Source organism: Punctularia strigosozonata (genome assembly GCF_000264995.1).
Source record: "Punctularia strigosozonata HHB-11173 SS5 unplaced genomic scaffold PUNSTscaffold_5, whole genome shotgun sequence".
NCBI lineage: Eukaryota > Fungi > Basidiomycota > Agaricomycetes > Corticiales > Punctulariaceae > Punctularia > Punctularia strigosozonata.
Genome location: NW_006767437.1, coordinates 2,149,127 through 2,167,113, shown reverse-complemented (window position 1 = coordinate 2,167,113; position 17,987 = coordinate 2,149,127). Strand labels below are relative to the sequence as shown.

Here is a 17,987-nt window from a genome sequence, read left to right as displayed (position 1 = left end):
CGACCTGCATTCCCGGAACAAACTGCTATAACGACGACATACGGCAACATACAGAAATGGGATGTGCAGCAGCTCGTGCTCAGTGCAGTCCATCCACCTTCCTAGTGTTATACAACCATTCTTTCTCGCCTGGAGACAACCTCTGCTCGTACGGCGCGAACAGCGGGATGGCATCTTTGAACCCCTGTTCCATGATTGCAGCGCGTTCCAAAGACCTAGGAGTGATGGACAATTCATAAGGCTCTGGCCCCATCAAAGCACCCTAAGGAACGTTCGTCATAGACTTAGTGGAGGTATGATGAGCATTACACTGCACACAAACCGTTGAATATGACCATATATCAACAGGGGACCTTCCAGGCAACTGTCTGAAATCGAACCCCCAAACAAGGTTCATCGTAATAATCTTCTACTCGGAGAATCAATATATACTTGGAGTGCACGCGATGATTACACATACCATGGTATTGTTGGCGAGGCTTATCCCAGGGCACAATCGCTACCAATCGGACAGATTTAGTGAGGGCCTTTTTTGCATAGGGTGTTCTGATACTGACCCTCCCAGCGCCGAAGAGCAGTGTGCGTCTCCAGTCGTTTACATCAACTCCCCGTTTCGTGCCGAACTCGGTCTTCAGATATCTCTCTGGTTGGAAGCTCTCCGGGTCGTCGAATGCGTCTGGATCGTGATATATGCCCCCTAACACAGTGATCAGGCTGCTATGGACTCTGATGACTCGCATAGGGAAACCCCATACAAATGTTCATCATAATCGTGGTGCCTTCAGGTATGAGGTAGGTACCGTACTAGGAGGCGACAGATTCATACTGATTCGTCGCAGTGACAGACGTCATGTGCTTACACGTTCGTCTTGCATGGCTCTGTGTGGGATCAATGTCGCTGGCGGTCGGAACCTATGGGTTTCCTTGATCAAAGCCTGTGGCTACAGTTGCTGAGACGTAAAGAACCGAGAGTCAGCATACGCACTTGTAGATACGGCATCATCTCGAAATCCGATAAATTGGGCATTCTGTCGCTTCCGACCACCCTGTCGATCTCTTCCTGCGCTTTTCTCTGTGCCTCAGGGAAAGCCGTCAACGCAAGGACCAACGACTGAAGTGAATATGATGTGGTATCGCTTCCCCCCTCGATCAGTGTTCCTCCAAGGTAACTGGAGCCTCATATTTGAGTAGAGCTGTTCACTCTGATTTGGCACGAGCATGCACTGACCAAGCCATCTCTCTCGTCATTCCAAGCTCGTCCTGCTGTTTGATGACTTCATCCATAAATGTCGGTATTCCATCTTGCGTCCCGCTCCTGATCCGTTCTTCGCATTCGCACAGAAGCTTCATATACAGACCCCTCTGGACCTCCCTTATTTCACGACTAATTCGCTTCCAGAGCGCCCACCTCTCCGGGACGTATCTCAGGAAAGGCAACATGTCGACGGGTGGATGCGCTCCGAGCTCGAGCGCTTGCTCCCAACGTCGTTGAACGTGAAAAAAGGTAGTGGTATCTTCTGTCTCGTACCTGCCATGATGATTGTGGCACATATCTTAAGATTTTCAGGAAAGGGAGTAGACCATACCTCGGAGATCGTTTTCCGTACAAGACGGAAAGTATCACCGAGTTCGAGTAACGCCTGAGATGCCACCACGCACGCTATGACGACGATAAGTGACAGGTGGAACGAACGGAAGTCGGGCATATACCTTCGGAGTCGACAGAAGATCATGCATCAACTGCATCGACTCTGCTGTCTGGATGGGTATGTACCTCGTGGTCGCCTGGGGTGTTAACATAGTATGAGCTGCCTTGCGCATGGTGCGCCACTGTTCCGCTATATCACAGCCAAATGAAATTTGTGCTGGTAAGCGGGCATCTAAAGGGAACTCACTTACAGTGGCGCGCCAGAACCATGTTAAGTCCACCGGTTACTTCTTGAGCCAGGAACATCGGTGGCCTGTCGACCGTGCTCGCACTGCGCCTGTCAAGCAGTTCTTTCACGGCAGATGCACTTGAAATAACGACGATGATCCCGGGACCCAACATTATCTGAAGGATTTCCGATCATTGACGTGCCAGTCAGTCTATGAACATGACCGAGGTGAGACTAACAGAATAGACGTCGCCATATTTGCGTGCCCAGCTGCTCAGCCTATTCGAAGTCAACACGTATAGCATGCGATTTGCTGACAGGCGCACTGATAGTGAGTCCCTTTTTTTGGAAACATATGCAGATTTCCGAGAAAAGGAATAGTCGGTGGTCCGGGAGGCAAGCCTTGCGGTCTTCTCCCCATCGTTGATGCCTTCCAGACCAGCATGATGATTGCGGCTACAGATATGTATATAGTAATCAGTAATGAAGACATGGCGAGTTGGGCTGAAGGCGAGGTCTTCTCTTATCTGTGTTAAATAGCCATGAAATAGCCGAGAGACGCGGGGTGCGGTATAAGAAGGTTCTTGAATCACCTTCTCGAACTTATCACCGCATGAATACCTCGCACCACAAATGCCGGACCGTGTAGCAGAACTCATAAATGGCAATCACAAATTACCTTACTGGCAATACGGTAGCAACCCGTTCTGACGTACGCAACGACATAACCAACACCAATCCTGCTTTCTCGTAGCTACACTTGTTTCAATTTCTCTGCTCGCCCAGTCTGGTTGCATGCAGCCACGTTTTTTCTTCGTCACTCAGTCGTTGTTCGTAGGGAAAGAACGCAGATATCACATCCGCGTATTCCTTGCGCATGATCCGAGCATGCTCAAGACTTCTGGGGGAAATGGAGAGTTCGAATGGCTTCGGGCCGGTCAAAATTCCCTGAGGAGCGGATTGAGCATGTAATCTGCGTTCCAGGGGCCACTCGCCTTTTCATAGGCATAAGTGTCAAATGGGTCTTTGGTAGCCTCTTGCAATGGCTTGAAGTTGAAGCCCCACACAAGATTCATCGCGTTAATGATCTATGAAGAAGGCTCGTGAATACATAGGACCACAACGAGCAGAGCTTACCAGAGAGTTATTGGCGAGGTGAATTCCGGGACAAATCCTCTTAGTGAACGAGAAGAGTCAGCAGGAGGTCGAAGCAGAAGGTGGAACCAGTCTGCTAGACGTACTCGCCCCGCACCGAAGGGTAGCGTATGTCGAAAATCGGTATCGTCAATTCCTTGCTTCGTCCCGAACTCCGAGCGCAAGTACCGCTCAGGATTGAATGTCTCGGGCGCATCAAAAATTTCCGGGTCATGAAGAATGCCCCCTTTGTCTAGGTTATATCATGTTGCATCCTGAAATAACTGAAGACACACAAATATTGTAAAATATTGTGCAGCCTCGGGGAATAAGGTATCCGCGGTACTGAATGAACTTGAGGTCAATAGCCACTAAAATAATAGAGTGAAAGGCGCACAGTTTCATCGACTAGACATCCATGAGGTATTGCCAAAGGTGCAACGGGCCTGAACCTATGTGTTTCTTTGATCAATGCCTGTATGTGATGAGTGAAACAAGTTATCTTGCAACCCATGTAAGTTAAGTACCTGAACATAAGGCATTCGATCATAGTCTTCCGGAGTAGGCATCCGACGAGTTCCGACGATTCGGTCTACTTCTTCCTGGGCTTGGCGCTGTACTTCTGGAAATGTTCCCAACGCAAGAACAAGAGACTGAATGAAAGACGATGTCGTGTCACTGCCTCCCTCAACCAGGACACCGCCAAGATACCTGCAAGGGTGTCGTAAGTGACCGAGGCATCGTAAACGAGGTTGCGTACCGCACCCTGCCATTTCTTGGGTCAATCCGAGATCATCTCGATGCCTCACCACCTCATCCATGAACGATTCCTGCCCATCTGCTGATCCGTCCGCGACTCTTTGTTCGCACTCTTCTAGAAGGCCAAAATAGAGTTCTCTTTGGAGTCGACGAACCTCACGGCAGAGCGATTTCCACGGAGCCCATCTTTCGGGCGTATACCTCAGGAAAGGTAGTATATCAATCGGAGGATGGGCTCCGGGTTCGAGCACGTGCTCCCATAGGTGCTGAACGTGAAAGAAATCCATAGTTTCCTTTGTCTCGTACCTGGACACGTATCAGTAGAGCCCGGCGCACAAGAGGCTCGAGGGTCCTACCTTGGGGCACGTTTACCATACAGGACGGAGAGTATAACGGAACTGGAGTAACGTCGGATGTGCCACCAGGTACGCTGAGAAGGTCGTCAACAAAAGGCGGAGCTTCTTCTGCTATGGATAAACACTCTTACTTCGGGTTTATTGAGGATGTCGTACATGAGCTGCACAGACTCCGCTTTTTGAATGGGAATATATTTGTCCGAAGCTTGAGGTGTAAGCATAGAATGGGCAGCTTTCCTGATAAGTCTCCATTGCTCCGCTAAATTTCATCAATCAATGCCACGCGAGGGTCATAGAGAACGTACAGTACCGGGCCAAAACAAGGTTCAATCCGCCAGTGATCTCATGTGCCATGAAGTGTGGAGGCCTGTCCACAGTCGATGCGCTTCGTCTATCCAGAAGTTCTCTGGATGCTGCTGCGCTCGATATCACAACCGCGACGACGGGTCCTAGCATGAGCTACGACGCCATCATGGGCGACTCGGAAGCTCTCGTATAGGTGGAAGGCGCTTACCGAGTATATATCACCAAATTCTCGCGACCATGCAGTCAGCCTCCATGCTCGCTGTCAGTACCGAACGTCGTTCTGTGGCATAATGGCTCACTGATGATGCGCATATTCTTTTGGGAAAAGATGCAGGTTGCCTAGAAGAGGGATGGTAGGTGGTCCCGGAGGGAATCCCTTTGGCCGTTTTCCAATTTTCGACGCCTTGAACCATAACCAGCAGAATGCGACCGCCAGGCAGATTGCAGTGAGCATGTCCAGGTTTCCGAGAGGGTACAAGGTGAAGAGATGTTACGAGCTGTATTTGAGTGCTGCATCAGTCGCCGACAAAGTTCAAGCCGCTCGATAGAGCGAGTGGATCGAGCCTAGTACGCCTCGAAATGAGCTATCATCAAACTCGGGCGTAACTTATTCGGCGTTAGTCAAGGTTATACGCTATCGGTCTCGCTAAGAAGCTTGTACGCCGGTGAGACGTGCAATGCTGAGCGGCATACGAAAGAACGTGCCCCCGGTGGGGGTGCGCACTACCGCAAAAGCGGGTCTGTCTTCCGCATCCATGATAGCAGGTAAGGTTGTTGGTGGTTAGCCGGAAGCGACACAAGAAAAAGTGCGATGAAACTGCGGATCTCTTTTTGGTCGTCAGAGAAAGGGCATGTGTCCCCGCACTACCCCCGAGAACCAAACTCTGATAAGCGTGCTTTGAAGCAAGAAGACCTTAGTTCTTCCGGGACCCGCAGTGTCCAGTGGTACAGCGGAGGTCCTTCTCTACGCCCATCGCGGCCGCGTGCAACGACCGACGAAAGCAAACGTGAAAATACGTACTTATATCTGTCACGTCTTCCGTTGATTCTGGCAAACACAGATGTTTGTTTTCTGCACTGGAAGCGAGGGTATGCTGATACGTTGTTGCGGATGCGAATCGAATGGACGTGTATGATACAGTTCGGGGATGTATTGCCACACGATGGGAATGGGAGCAGCTTCCGACTACCGCTTTTCCTTGACATAAAACTGTAGGAAAAGAAAGCTGACAACAGTAAAAATGCCGAAGAATATGCCCAAGAGTGATATGTTAGGCCACCAGAATGTCTGCACAAGTCGCAATTAGACGCGGGTGCCTGGGGTGAGATCATTAGATACTTACTTGGGCACGAAGACCGAAGGTAGAGAGGATAGTGGCTGCAGGAACTTCAAGATCCACTCCATACTGACAATATGTTATGAGCCAACAAGGACATGCTGCGAGATATGTACTGTACCTTGTGTTCCTTGAGTGTTAAGTACCGCAGCTCATTCACGGCCAGTGCTTCGAATGCGGCGTGGTAGAACGATATCGTATGAAGCCACTGGAAGAACTTCGATACGGTTTCTCGATTGATGAGTAATCCCGTGAAGAGAATGCTAAGGAGGAGGTTTCGCATCAGCTAGCACAAGGCAGGGATGTCAAAATGGACGTACTTGAACAACATGATCAACGTCCCCACGAAGCTGGCCACACCGGTGCTCTCAAAGGCGACAGAGAGTAATAAGACGACACTAGCCGTCGTCAGATTGAACAGCACCAGAGTGAGCATGAACTTCCAAAATGCTGGGACTGTAGGGACCAGTCCGACCAGCGGGTAGACGATCCCACCGAAAAGAAGTGGGGGTACTATACGCAAGGGAATGATGTCGAATAACACCTGTGTTAATCGGAAGTGAGAGAGTGTTGGGACGAATTCCAAGGAGAACTGACCTTCGAGGCGAAGTAGGTGAATGGCGTGTAGTATCCATTCGCTCTGGAAGGACAGTGTCAGCGCCGAACCAAGACGAGGTTCAAAGAAATCATACCGTTCCCGCATGAAGAGGAGTCGCTCTCCAGCAAAGAGGTTCAGGCTAGACAACGAGGAAAATCCAAACAAGGCTAGCGTGAAGAAGAATATTCCTGTTGGATGAACATAAGTTCTTTGGTAGGATGTCAGAATGATAGCCACGACGTACCCAAGCGGTTTTGGAATCCAGATATATCGTTCCTGTACAATACTGAGTCCAAGTACGTCGAACAGGGAAAGGAAAACATACGTGACGTTGTGGAAGAAGAAACCACAGATGACTGTACGAACAACAGGTTGAGTAAGGTCACGGGTATGCGATATGAATCACTCACGCGCTAACACTAGAGAACCGAGATAATGAGCGGTAAGAAGTGCGGGATTGCGATACAAGTTCTTGAATGCGCGCCCGCTTAAGATTCTGAATTGCGTTGGCCAGCTCGCGCGTTTCCTTCCCCGCAATAATGTCGCCTCCGCGATCACATCGGGAAGCTCGCCATCCGCACCGACCCCACTTGCGCGCTGCTGCTGTGCCCGCTCTGTTTCCACAATTTCGCCCTTGATATCCGCAGCAATCTCGCTCGATGCGTAGGCTTCCACCAGGGCCGCGAGCCTGGGAGGTAATCTGTTCGCATCGCTATCGCCGCTTCCGTTGCCGGAAACGATGGAGAGCAACTGAGACGTCTTTCGCTTCACGTAACCACCCGCGGAGCTTGCAACCGAGCGTAGCTCCGTTTCCTCGCCAGCTTCGGTGGAGGAACGAGTAGAATGCCCAAGCCGACGACCGCCCAAACCACGCTCTTCATCGTGTAAGTTGGTCTGGTCCTCTGTGTCAGGAGAATCGATGCCCGAACTGCCAACCTCTTCTGCTGATGTCGGTGCACGCGCGGCTTGCGAAGTAAGATCGATGAGGAAGTCCGCGATGTTGAATCCAGGGGGGCACGGGTGCCCGATGCTCGCGAAGTATTCGTGACACTTGGTCATTTCGCCAGCGTATACGAGCCTGCCTTGACCTAGTAGAACAAGTTGATCGAAGAGAGAAACGATGTTGCTCCGCGGCTGGTGAATGGTGAAGACGATCGTGCGCTTGTAATCACGGGCGAGGCGCACGAGCGACTCGATGACGTTGAAGGCGTTGTAGGCGTCCAGACCACTGGTCGGCTCGTCGAGGAAGAGGATGGAAGGCGAAGTTACGAGCTCGCATGCGATGGACACGCGGCGCTTCTCACCCCCAGATATGGAGCGGCGGCCTGTGGGTGCAGAGATAAATGACGCGGCAAATCATGTAGCAGGGGTACATACCGCTCTCCCCAATCCTGGAGTCCTTGATGCCTAGAATGCCCAGCTCTTGCAATGTCTCCAGAGTGCGGTACTCCTTCGCCGCGAAGCTCATCTCCCTGGGTAACCTGAGCAGCGCCGAGTAGAGCACCGTCTCGTACACCGTTAACGTGCTCATCAAGGTGTCCTCCTGGTCCACGAACCCGACAACTTTTCTGTATTCCGCATCGCCAACCTCCCGTCCATTCACCTTGACGGAGCCGCCAACCAGGCCGCGCTTGTTCTTACGCGCGAGGATGTCGAGGAATGTCGACTTGCCTGCACCCGACGCGCCCATGATAGCAAGCAACTGACCTGGCTTCACTTGACCCGTAATGTCGGAGATGATGGAGCGACCAGGGAGAGTATACGAGACGTCTTGGAATTGGAGCGAAGCGGCCGTATGTTCCGTCATCAGCCTCGCAGTCTCGTCTTCAGGGAGGCGGATCTTCGATAGATCGCCTGTGCGCGCACGTCCAACGTACCACAGAACTAGAGGTGGAATGATCAACGTCGAATACGATGATAACGACGGTGACGGGACTCACTGGCACAGACGAGGATCACAAGGACACCAACACCTGCCGCGCTCAACGCCAGCATTTTCGTGTTGTCCGGCTTCTCCGGCCTGACATATCCCGGAACTTGAGAGAAGTGCACGCACTCGCCTCCCTCACACTTCAGCGTGATGTATGGATCACCGAAGATCTCATCTATCAAGTCGTTCATACCGGGTTCCTCGAACCGGCATCCGGCGCCGGTCGTGCACCGGAACGACGCAGGGCCTTTGATTTCTTCCGTCAAGAAGTCGGAGATGTCAACGCTGCCGTTCTCGCCGCAGATGAAGCGGCCGGGGACACATTTACACTTGATTTTGTCGCATTCGTATCTCGTCACGTTCTTGTCCACGCCGATCTGGACGCTAGAGGCGCAAGAGTCCAGTGCGCAGTAGAACGATTCGACCTCTTGTACCCAGAATTGGAAGGAGCACTCTGACGAGTTCTTGTCGCAAGAGAAGGTCACTTGAGGTTTCCGCCCGTCTAGGATCTTGACTATGCCTTGGTCTGTGCCGGGATGTGTCAGTTTATGAACCCAATCGTCAGAGCGAGCTACGCACTGGTGACGTCACACATTTGGTGATTGTTGAACACCGTCTCGCCGCCCTTGTAGCAGACCATGTCTTCGGGATTAATCTCGGCGTCATCATCTTCGGGACCACCGGCGAGTGGGAATGCAGCGCAGGCTTGATTGGTCTTGCAAACTTTACACATTGGCGTGAGCACGAGGAAGCGAGGGGCAGGAGCAGCGCGCACCATTGCAGTTTATCCCCTCCCACCCATCTTTACATTCGCAAGACTCTCCTGGCTCTCGAGGTCTGCGCTTGGTTCCATCAGCCAACGAGTCGCACTCTATTGGTGTATACGGTCAGCATGTGGTGCGTCCGACGCCACGTCACAATGCGTACGAGGCGTTAGGCAATCAGTGCCAGCCCATCCTGGAGGGCATTCACACTGTCCATCGTATGGGTTGCAGTATCCGTACTGTCCGCAATCAAATGCGGGTAGCATGCAATTGAAGCATGGGGGGCATTCTTTGGGCCTGTTCGGTGCTAAATGACGCGCCCGCGCAAAGGGTCAACGAGTCAAGCCTGCATTGTGCTCGGCGTGATCTAAAGCACTCACCGAAGTCCGGAGCTGTCGCGAGTGACTGCACACGTTTAAAAAACATTCAGCAGGACATCGGTACTGAGCAGGAACTGACTGATAGTTGGTACCCAGATGTACCGAGGTCCGTCCAACTGGCGTTCCTCTTTGCAGCATGCACCGGAAGCGCCGGCAGCGCCGCGAGCAGCGCGAATGCCGAGATTGCTGCTGTGAGCGATGGCGCCATGAGGACCCTCGTTCAAAATTCGTTACTGGTCGACGTCAAGCGAAGGCTCGACTGTGCAGCGCCAGAACTGCGCTCGCTGCAAAGCGCTCGAGGAGGATGAGGGGAGCGCCGTGCCTGTGACGGCAGGGCTATCGTTGACGCGCGCCGAGGGTACACGTGATCTACCAGTCGTTGGTGGCGGTGAAAGACCTTCATTTCCAGGAGACCATGCCGCATGCGCAAGCGAAGGTGGGCGCGCGGGGCACCCGCCGCTTTTGCAGTCAGTCTCTGCAAGTAGACGCCGGACAGCGTTATACGTGTGGTGCAAGATAAAGCGTCGAGTACAAGCAAACGACGAGAACGAGGACGGCCGTGCTACTCATCTTGTCTGCCAGGTGTGTCGAGTCGAACTACGTTATGCACTCGCCTTGCTGAATTTCGAACACCAAGTTCCAACCCAGTCGTATGCAAAACGTCGTTCAAATGCGGGCGGTGTATATGCTTCCGCTCCTTTGACGGGTAAACGCGTAGATGCGAGATGGTAATGCGAATTCCTCATGCGTCTTGCCGTTGTTATGATTCACATGATTCGTATTCAACAGGAACGGTTTGTCCCTCCGCTTGCATTGCCGCTCTTCGAGGAGGTCGGGGGCAAGGCTGGCGGCCGGACTCGGTGTCGACTCTTTCGTGGATCAGCGTAGGCCCAATGTGGGTCATGTGGGCAACACGAGTGGGTAATCTTGGGTGTACTCGCGTTGGGCTCGGACTTGCTTCAACGATCTGGGTGGGTAGAACTGCTTGCATCAACCTACGCGATATTTAGCTGACGCAGCCAACATCAAGCATGCTCCGCTTCGGCCTGCGCGTTCCCACATTTTCGAAAGACGCGCAAGCTCGAGGCATCCTCTGGCGCCATCGCGCGAAGCACGGGTATATAACGCCCACTCGCCGAGCTCCTTTCCAACATCGATTCATCTCAACACCGACCATGTCTCCCACCGAGAACAAAGCCCTCATCCTCGAAGCCCCTAAGACGCCCTTTGTCATCCAGACAAAGCCCGTGTCCAAACCCGGACCCGGTGAAGTCGTCGTCCGCGTCGAAGCCGCCGGGCTCAACCCCGCAGACTGGAAGATCCAGATCAACGGTGCGCCTTGGGTGAGGCTTCCCGGAATCCTGGGCCTCGACGGCGCGGGGGTCATCGAAGAGATCGGCGAGGGAGTGGAAAGCGTCAAGACAGGAGATAGGATGTCAGCGATTCATACATTGTTCACCATATTCGCGCGTGACGTTTGACTTCCTGTGCCTCTTTCAGATTCTTCTACGGTCTCGTCAGCCCGGGTGCGGAGGCCTTCCAACAATACGTCCGCATCTCCTCCGACCTTCTCGTCAAGATCCCCGACAATCTCAGCTTTGACGATGCGGCCTCTATCCCTCTCGGCGTTGCCACGTCGTTCAGCGGCCTTTACGCTCCCAAGTCGGATAAGCAGGGCGGTGGCGCCGGGTTGACGCCGTTCTACAAAGAGGGAGGCGCCGGCAAGTACGCGGGGAAGCCGTTCGTGCTGTTCGGCGGCGCGACGTCTATGGGTCAATACGGTACGGACCTTTCTCCCTGCGTCCAGGTCCCGGGGCTCACACTCGCGCTCAACTCACTTAGCCCTCCAATTCGCTCGCCTCTCCGGATTTTCGCCTATCATCGTCACCGCGTCCGAGCACAACACCGATCTGCTCAAGTCGTTGGGTGCCACGCACGTCATCCCGCGCTCGCTGCCCCTTTCCTCGTTCGCCTCAGAAGTTGCAAAGATCACCGCCGCACCCGTCGAGGTCGCCTTCGACGCCATCGGTTCCCCAGAATCGCAGAAGGCGGGGCTGGAGGTCCTCGCCCCTAACGGGACCATCGTCCTCCTCCTCCCTCCTACCCAAGAATCGCGTGACATCGCAGGGAGCAAGCACTTCGCCCACGTGTTCGGGGCTTTCACCCTCCCGCTCACCAAAGCGCTGGGCGCCGGAGTCGCCAAACACTTCCCGAAGTACCTCGAGGAGGGCGCCATCAAGGTCCGTTCACTTTCAGCACTTCGTTAAGATCCATTCTGACACATTGCTTCAGCCCAACCGCGTGCGCGTTTTGCCCAACGGCTTGGCAGGTGTGCAGGAGGGTTTGGACTTGCTTCGGGATGGGAAAGTCAGCGGTCAGAAGCTGGTTGTGCGCCCGCAAGAGACGCCATAAAAGTGGCCAACGATCGTTATCCCGTTGAAGAAAAGGGCAGGTGGGTATGTAAACTAATGTTTATCTATGAATTACACGGGAGAAATAGCCCGGCACGTTCAGCAAATTCCCCTGATGATTGCAAGATACACTTCAGCACCGAATGCAGAGATGCATCTTTCATCGTCCTAGTTGAGGAGCGGCACTATACTATAAATAGCACGAGAGCGTTAGCATGCTTCCACATCCACGTAGCAAGCTTGCACAACTTACGTTTACATATAAGATACAAGTGCTGTATACTGTTTTATTACGAGAAATATGTGGCACTCCACCAGCCGCGACGGGAGTGGATGTTGAAAGGCGCCTGGCCACCTTATCTGTAGTATTTGACGAACGAAGGGGTGTTGGAGGCCAAGACCAAATTGCGCAAGGGCCGAGAGTGCTGAGATGCATAGCAGGACAATATAAAGAGGGTAATATCGGGGCGGGGCACGGCGGGCTGGACTTGCTGACGATCAAGCGGTTGGCTTTGGGTCGAACGAGCATGTCCCCTTTTCGAGGTGATATTTCAGACCACCGGGGTTTAGATACAGTTTCGTACATCCCTCGGTCTACCGCATCCTTTCGTCAGCGAACACTGCGCAGTGTGCACGGCGTATAGGACCTACGGGACATGCGTACCGCACGCGGTTCGCGCTTTTGCCTCGCGCTCGTTTGCCGGTTGGCGCCTGTACGAGGTACGTCGCACGCGGAGAGCCAGTCGCGTCGGACGTCGCGTCGTCCGGAGCCTGAAGTTGACGACGGTGGCCCTTCTTCGATGCGGTCGATGGGCCCTTCCGTCCCTTCACCGTGGGCCGTGAAAGCATGCCAGGCGTGACGCACGCCTGTGCTTCGTCGGAGCTGGTATCCATCGCAGCAGCCCCGCCGTTCGGAGATATTTGTGATGACGGCATAGGGAGCGCCGGTAGCATCGGCGACTCGGATAATACGGGGGACGATGTAACAGACGTATCCGAAGAGACCGACGAAGGGGAGGAAAAAACCATGTAATCCTGTTGCATCGGTTCCGGAGTCGCCAAGGACCGAGAGGGCTGATTTTCGTGGGACGAGGAGCTCACCGCCGCCGAGCGCGGGTCAGGTGCGGTACAAGAGAGCATCAGAACGGGTGGGGGGTGCGGCTGAGGGTAGTTGAACACCAGACTAGACGTCCCCACCCCGACCCCAACGTCGGAGAAGTCGCTGCTTGGGGACGATTCGCCGTCGGAGCCCGAATCGCTGGAGGTGTCCAGCGAAGGCACGGATGGGTAAACCCGGCGTCCGGCTCCGTCGAGTACGAGAACGTGTGCCTCCTCAAAGTGCTCCACCAGTTGGTGCATGTCTGCCAAGGTCAACCCACAGCAAGTGAAATCTGAGCACTGCGAATGATGCGTCAATGAGTGGGTCACGGTGATGATACGGTAGCTCTGCCTACAATGTCCTCTTCGAGTGAAGGCATATGATGTTCGAAAAGAGGCGTCGAAGCGGTCGGCGTCTTCGTCTGCATATTATAGCTGCGGTGTTGATCAGGGTATAGTCGTCAATGAGGGCGAGTAAATCTTACTCGAGCCAAGGCCAGTCTTGCTCGCCACACACGTCCACATGACCGAAATAACTGGATCTCCGGGGGACCATTTGATAGTACGCCACACAGAATCGGCTTTTTCCCCGAGGTGAAAAAAAAAAAGAAAGAAGGAAAGGAACGAGTGAGTCGTCCTTAAGCCCGGCTTATAATCAGCCCGTTGCTCAGACGACGCGAAACGACCAGGGAGCGCGTCAGAGGGACAAGTTGGAGCCGCGATCTGCGCTGAGAAGCCGTTTTCCTGTCCTTCTCGCGACCAAGGTTGCCACGATGATCCGCGCAGGGCAGGTACCGAAGCTACGCCCGAAGTCGGTCGCGGCGGAGTGTATGCGCGGGAGGGGGAGGAGAGAGGGATTAGTTGTGGAGAACGGAGGCAGCGTCGGTCGAGCGGTGGACGCTATATGATCGGTTACACGACATATAATCTCGTCGCGGTGATGCAAGATCGTTGGAGCCGAACCACCGCAGCCAACCGAAACACCGACATGAGGCTCGTGAGCTCGGAAATTTTTGGCGTGAGCCGAGGAGAGTATAACCGAATGTGGAGTAGCGCCTAATATGTCCACTTGATGGCCGTTTCTGGTATTTCCCATGTCTTCGGAACACGCGGAACGCCCGCCCACGCGCTGCTTCCGTAGCGACACCGCCCCGGTTGCACCCCGAAGTTCGAACCACCAAACGAGCGGCAGATGCAAACGCAGGCAGAAATTAGAGCTGAGCGAGACAATCGGCAAAACCGAGCACGTGAGGTGCCTGCGATAGGCAAATTCATCGCTGAGGACGTTCGCGGCATCTCCGAGGCTCCATAGTCAACGCAGATCGACGCCACCTCGACGGTGGAAGATCCATAACGACATGAAAAGTCCGGGGATTCTCGAATTTCTGCTGGAATCTCTGCCGGAACACGCGTGTCGGGCCACTTGGCGCGCAAGAGTCTGGTCGCCGCTCGCAGCAACGGCCCGCACACGATCGCCCCCGACACGGTGCGGAAGTTACGGTGGGAGCAAGTAGGGTGCAAACGCGTAGATGGATGCACATCTCCCCAATCCCGATAAAAGCCTACGGCGAACGACGTGTCTGCTCGAATCACTTTGGATCGCCGTGTTCGTAACTCTCGCCCAACTGGAAGGCCATGTCGGTTCCGGCGATGGCAAGGACGGATTCGAGACGGGAACCTGAAACTATGCCTATCTCTGTCAGGATGCGAACGTACGAAGAAAAGGCATCATACCAGTTCATTCGCGATTAGAACCACATTCGAACGGTCGCACGTTGCTGACTACATACGTAACTCTCTATCTGCCCGTCGGATTGAACGTTCTGCTTCAGTCTTCAGCCGTTCCGTACTGCGAGTTGACCTAGCTCTGGCCCGTGAATGGCTGTCTGTTAGGCGCTCCTTCGGCGACCCATTTGTGTCCTGCCGTTCATTCCGTACCTGCCGGCGTCGGAAGGCTATTTTGCATCCGCATAGGGGCAGTCCCGCGTTACCTTACTGCGTCGCTTCTCTCCACGTGCCTCCGTGAGGACGGGCTCACCGAACCCCTTCATATGCGCTGGGCAATGGAATTATCCAGCTGGTCGCTGGGATTGCTTGCTTGCTACTTAGCGCATAGTCGACCCGCAATCCTGCTCGACGCTGCTGAATACGTCGCCCTAAGCATCGCGCCAAAGGCCAGGCACGTGGACTGACAGCGGCGACATTGCACGCTTCCTGACGTTGCGCCGGGAAGCATGGAAGCGCCTCGTACATAAAGTGGGCATAAAGTAATACTTAGCCCTCACTTCGGCGGGCGCTCCCGGGCTAGAACTGCCCACGGAACACGGAAGAATGGCATATATGCTGACGACCGACACGAGGACCTCGGACATTTGTCTCTCTTTTCCACTGTCTTTTCTCTGTATTCTTTGCCCCGTCTACCCCTCTGCGCCCCAGCAACCATGAAGGTCGACGACACTCTGGGCGTGACTCTCATCGGCAACATAATACAAGCCACGTTGTTCGGTCGGTCTGCATTTTCTTCGGTGCTTTTGGGAATGTGGTTTCTCATGGGCCTGCACGCAACGTGCAGGATTCACCAATGTTCAAATGCACACATACTTCACGAAGGGCTACTTTGACGACGCGAGATGGTTCAAGGCAATCGTGAGTGAACGTGTTGAGATACGCACTTCGTTCTCACCAACGCTCCTAGATTGTATTGCTGTGGCTCTTCGACACCGCCCAAATCGTGTTCCCGTCCTACTCCGTTTACAGCATCCTCATAACCCATTATGGAGATCCCAGCGAGTTCTTCACCCCTGAACGGTACGCCGATGGCGCTTTCTCCCCGCACATACGTTGATAATCTATCGCTCTCTCAGGATCGCTTTCGTACGTTTTCTCCCTGTTTCCCGCACACAAGTAGTTCATTCCTTCTCTAGGTGCATGTCCTAGTCACGGTGTGTGCTTATCCGCGATCCCCTCAGCGCATATCCTGATGCATGCTCAACAACACAGGAAATCAGTTGTTTTATCATCAGGATGTAAGATATCGACGCCCTCCACAACAAAGTACACTCCCTGACTCGTGGTTAGCATATACGCCGGCCGGCTATGGACGCTGGGTGGAAAGAACCGATCTCTCCTCGTCGCTGTCGTAAGTTCCCCACTGTGGACGTCATGGGTCAATGCACTTAGCCGCCTTCCCAGTTGATCCTGTCCGTGATTGCGCTTGGTGAGCGTCTATTGTATGCCGAACGCTGCGACCAAGCTGAGAAAGAACCAATCAGTGCCAGGATTCAGTGCGTATATACTTAATCATCGCGCTGTCATCATTTCGTTGACTCTGAACATAGTATACATGATCAGAGGGCGAGTCTATCGGTCACCAGCGTCTACGGTTCTGGTTTAACTGTAATATCCAGGCTTCACCTCATGAACTGGGAGAAAATCAACTCCTCCGAAGCGGTTCGCCTACCACATTGTGAAAGAAACCAGAACGCCATCGACTGACGTGGAATATTGCAGTGGGTGATGTTCTTCAACTATGGCGCCGCCTTTGCCGTAGACAGTGTTATCGCTGCTGCCATGTGCATGTGCATGCAGCGCGGAGGAAGGGGTGCGAAAAGGTGAGATCGGAACATATCCACGTCATGATCTCTCATATTGTTCATCACAGTTCGGATACCCGGGTTCACGTCATGACGCTCTACGTTGTTGGCACTGGGGCGATCACTGCGTGAGTCGTCCATGGACCACCGATGGTCGCATACTCAATTATGCCCTTCGCTCTTACAGTTTCTGCGCGTTGGTCACGCTGATCCTGGTGAGGCGAACGTTGCAGATGAACTCGTGCATCAATGAACCATGAATATTTGCAGTATGTGTCGATGCGGGCGAACCTCGTCTACGCAACGTGCGTCGCACCCACTACATTACTTCGAATAAATGTCTCATCCTTCTTGTTTAGGTTCTACCTGTGGATGGGTAAACGTGTGTACTCGTACTACGTCAGTACGCATGTCAGACATCATCAGTTAACATGTTATCCAGTATCCATCAACGCATTAATGGTGAACCTCAACAACCGAGGCCCCACCATCGACAAGCACAAAGACTCGAAGCGAAACAGTGTCAACTTCCTCACCCAGTCCGCTACCTCGCGTTTCGTCGCCGGCGCAGGGCACATCGCGTCGGCCAAGTCCGATTCCACTGCCGAAATCGCGTTCCACAATCAGCGGGTGAGCACGCTCCACGCGCCCTCTCTTGATGTGGAGCCGTCGCTGATAGGCAGAGTACAGTCGACGGAATACGTAGATCTGTCCGTTCTGAGAGAGGATTCAGCCGGGGGCTGTAGTAAAAACGAGGTGAGTGACCCCCCTCCCCACCGGTCTACTACCGAAACCACGATGGTCTGATCAAACGACACTGTGTAGGCGGGATTAGTGTGAACGAACGCTCGTTTCGGCTCCGGGTGCAAAAGCAGTCTCGAGAACACCGCATAATGCTTCACGTCCAATCCCACGACCGGATCTCAACAGTTCGCAGTTGTAGAGTGCGAACGGTACCCAAAAAAGCACGGTCCACCGAATGATGCAACCGCGCCCTAGCGGCGATGTCCCGACTTCTTCTTTATCTTCCTCATAGATACGTCCCATGACTCTAATTCACTCGATGTGCGGTAGAAACCGTTTAATGCGATACCCTATGGGCAGCCTGATTACCTCGCACCGAAGGGCGTCGATCATGCGTGCTTTGAGAAGAGCGTGAATTCCGTGCCTCAAGTCCGGGAAGAGTCACATCTGTTGCTATACTTCGGTGAACAACTGAATCGATGGGTGCCAGCACCCGCATCCTATCGCTCCGTGCACACTGCATACGAAGTGTCATCGAAGCCCTTGACGTTATCCCCGTTGGCGCCCTCGTCGTCACGACCCCCTGCTTCCGCTCCAAATGTCCAAATTCTCGAACGCAAGAAGGCGATACGCTTCCTTTCAGCTCAAGCTTCGGCCCCACATCAACACGGCGGGGCGGACTCGTATGTAGTAGGTACTT

General features: G+C 53.6%; 6 protein-coding genes across 6 annotated transcripts; 2 read left to right on the top strand and 4 right to left on the bottom strand.

Moving 5' to 3' along the window:
- Positions 1 to 97: 97 nt before the first annotated feature.
- On the bottom strand, positions 98 to 2,050 carry PUNSTDRAFT_125999 (cytochrome P450; the record flags this gene model as incomplete). Its single annotated transcript, XM_007383296.1, is given in 12 exon segments — positions 98 to 262; positions 323 to 409; positions 461 to 499; positions 558 to 697; positions 756 to 804; positions 861 to 935; positions 986 to 1,169; positions 1,229 to 1,528; positions 1,587 to 1,640; positions 1,660 to 1,710; positions 1,775 to 1,838; positions 1,900 to 2,050. Coding segments are annotated over 12 exon segments (1,359 nt in total), but the record flags the coding sequence as incomplete, so codon positions are not given.
- A 765-nt stretch (positions 2,051 to 2,815) lies between these two features.
- On the bottom strand, positions 2,816 to 4,886 carry PUNSTDRAFT_66426 (cytochrome P450; the record flags this gene model as incomplete). The annotated part of the gene is made up of 12 exons (XM_007383295.1): positions 2,816 to 2,965; positions 3,015 to 3,053; positions 3,119 to 3,258; positions 3,308 to 3,356; positions 3,409 to 3,486; positions 3,539 to 3,722; positions 3,777 to 4,076; positions 4,127 to 4,200; positions 4,258 to 4,385; positions 4,432 to 4,585; positions 4,641 to 4,680; positions 4,732 to 4,886. 12 exons carry the CDS (start codon positions 4,884 to 4,886, stop codon positions 2,816 to 2,818), a joined length of 1,491 nt encoding a protein of 496 aa, XP_007383357.1.
- A 635-nt stretch (positions 4,887 to 5,521) lies between these two features.
- Positions 5,522 to 9,354, bottom strand: PUNSTDRAFT_102090 (uncharacterized protein). Its single transcript, XM_007383294.1, has 14 exons — positions 9,225 to 9,354; positions 9,073 to 9,168; positions 8,877 to 9,020; positions 8,308 to 8,823; positions 7,745 to 8,251; positions 6,778 to 7,692; positions 6,693 to 6,723; positions 6,612 to 6,643; positions 6,462 to 6,555; positions 6,367 to 6,409; positions 6,090 to 6,313; positions 5,891 to 6,032; positions 5,776 to 5,838; positions 5,522 to 5,720 (listed from the first exon to the last, which is right to left on the bottom strand). The coding sequence occupies exons 1-14, from the start codon at positions 9,325 to 9,327 to the stop codon at positions 5,619 to 5,621; spliced, it is 3,012 nt and encodes a 1,003-aa protein (XP_007383356.1). The 5' UTR covers positions 9,328 to 9,354; the 3' UTR covers positions 5,522 to 5,618.
- A 543-nt stretch (positions 9,355 to 9,897) lies between these two features.
- PUNSTDRAFT_52176 (GroES-like protein) lies at positions 9,898 to 12,156 on the top strand. The gene is made up of 8 exons (XM_007383293.1): positions 9,898 to 10,023; positions 10,079 to 10,169; positions 10,231 to 10,412; positions 10,472 to 10,876; positions 10,942 to 11,222; positions 11,284 to 11,681; positions 11,734 to 12,042; positions 12,106 to 12,156. Exons 4-7 carry the CDS (start codon positions 10,617 to 10,619, stop codon positions 11,851 to 11,853), a joined length of 1,059 nt encoding a protein of 352 aa, XP_007383355.1. The 5' UTR covers positions 9,898 to 10,023; positions 10,079 to 10,169; positions 10,231 to 10,412; positions 10,472 to 10,616; the 3' UTR covers positions 11,854 to 12,042; positions 12,106 to 12,156.
- Positions 12,157 to 12,350: 194 nt separating this feature from the next.
- On the bottom strand, positions 12,351 to 13,767 carry PUNSTDRAFT_143416 (uncharacterized protein; the record flags this gene model as incomplete). Its single annotated transcript, XM_007383292.1, has 4 exons — positions 13,436 to 13,767; positions 13,307 to 13,385; positions 12,504 to 13,250; positions 12,351 to 12,446 (listed from the first exon to the last, which is right to left on the bottom strand). The coding sequence occupies exons 1-4, from the start codon at positions 13,504 to 13,506 to the stop codon at positions 12,351 to 12,353; spliced, it is 993 nt and encodes a 330-aa protein (XP_007383354.1). The 5' UTR covers positions 13,507 to 13,767.
- Positions 13,768 to 15,347: 1,580 nt separating this feature from the next.
- On the top strand, positions 15,348 to 17,659 carry PUNSTDRAFT_125996 (uncharacterized protein). The gene is made up of 19 exons (XM_007383291.1): positions 15,348 to 15,455; positions 15,523 to 15,596; positions 15,646 to 15,758; positions 15,815 to 15,824; positions 15,875 to 15,892; positions 15,951 to 15,976; positions 16,029 to 16,089; positions 16,143 to 16,167; positions 16,223 to 16,234; positions 16,289 to 16,304; positions 16,358 to 16,400; positions 16,461 to 16,561; positions 16,612 to 16,671; positions 16,731 to 16,758; positions 16,814 to 16,848; positions 16,903 to 16,925; positions 16,986 to 17,173; positions 17,234 to 17,299; positions 17,369 to 17,659. The coding sequence occupies exons 1-19, from the start codon at positions 15,392 to 15,394 to the stop codon at positions 17,381 to 17,383; spliced, it is 978 nt and encodes a 325-aa protein (XP_007383353.1). The 5' UTR covers positions 15,348 to 15,391; the 3' UTR covers positions 17,384 to 17,659.
- The last annotated feature ends 328 nt before the right edge of the window (positions 17,660 to 17,987 follow it).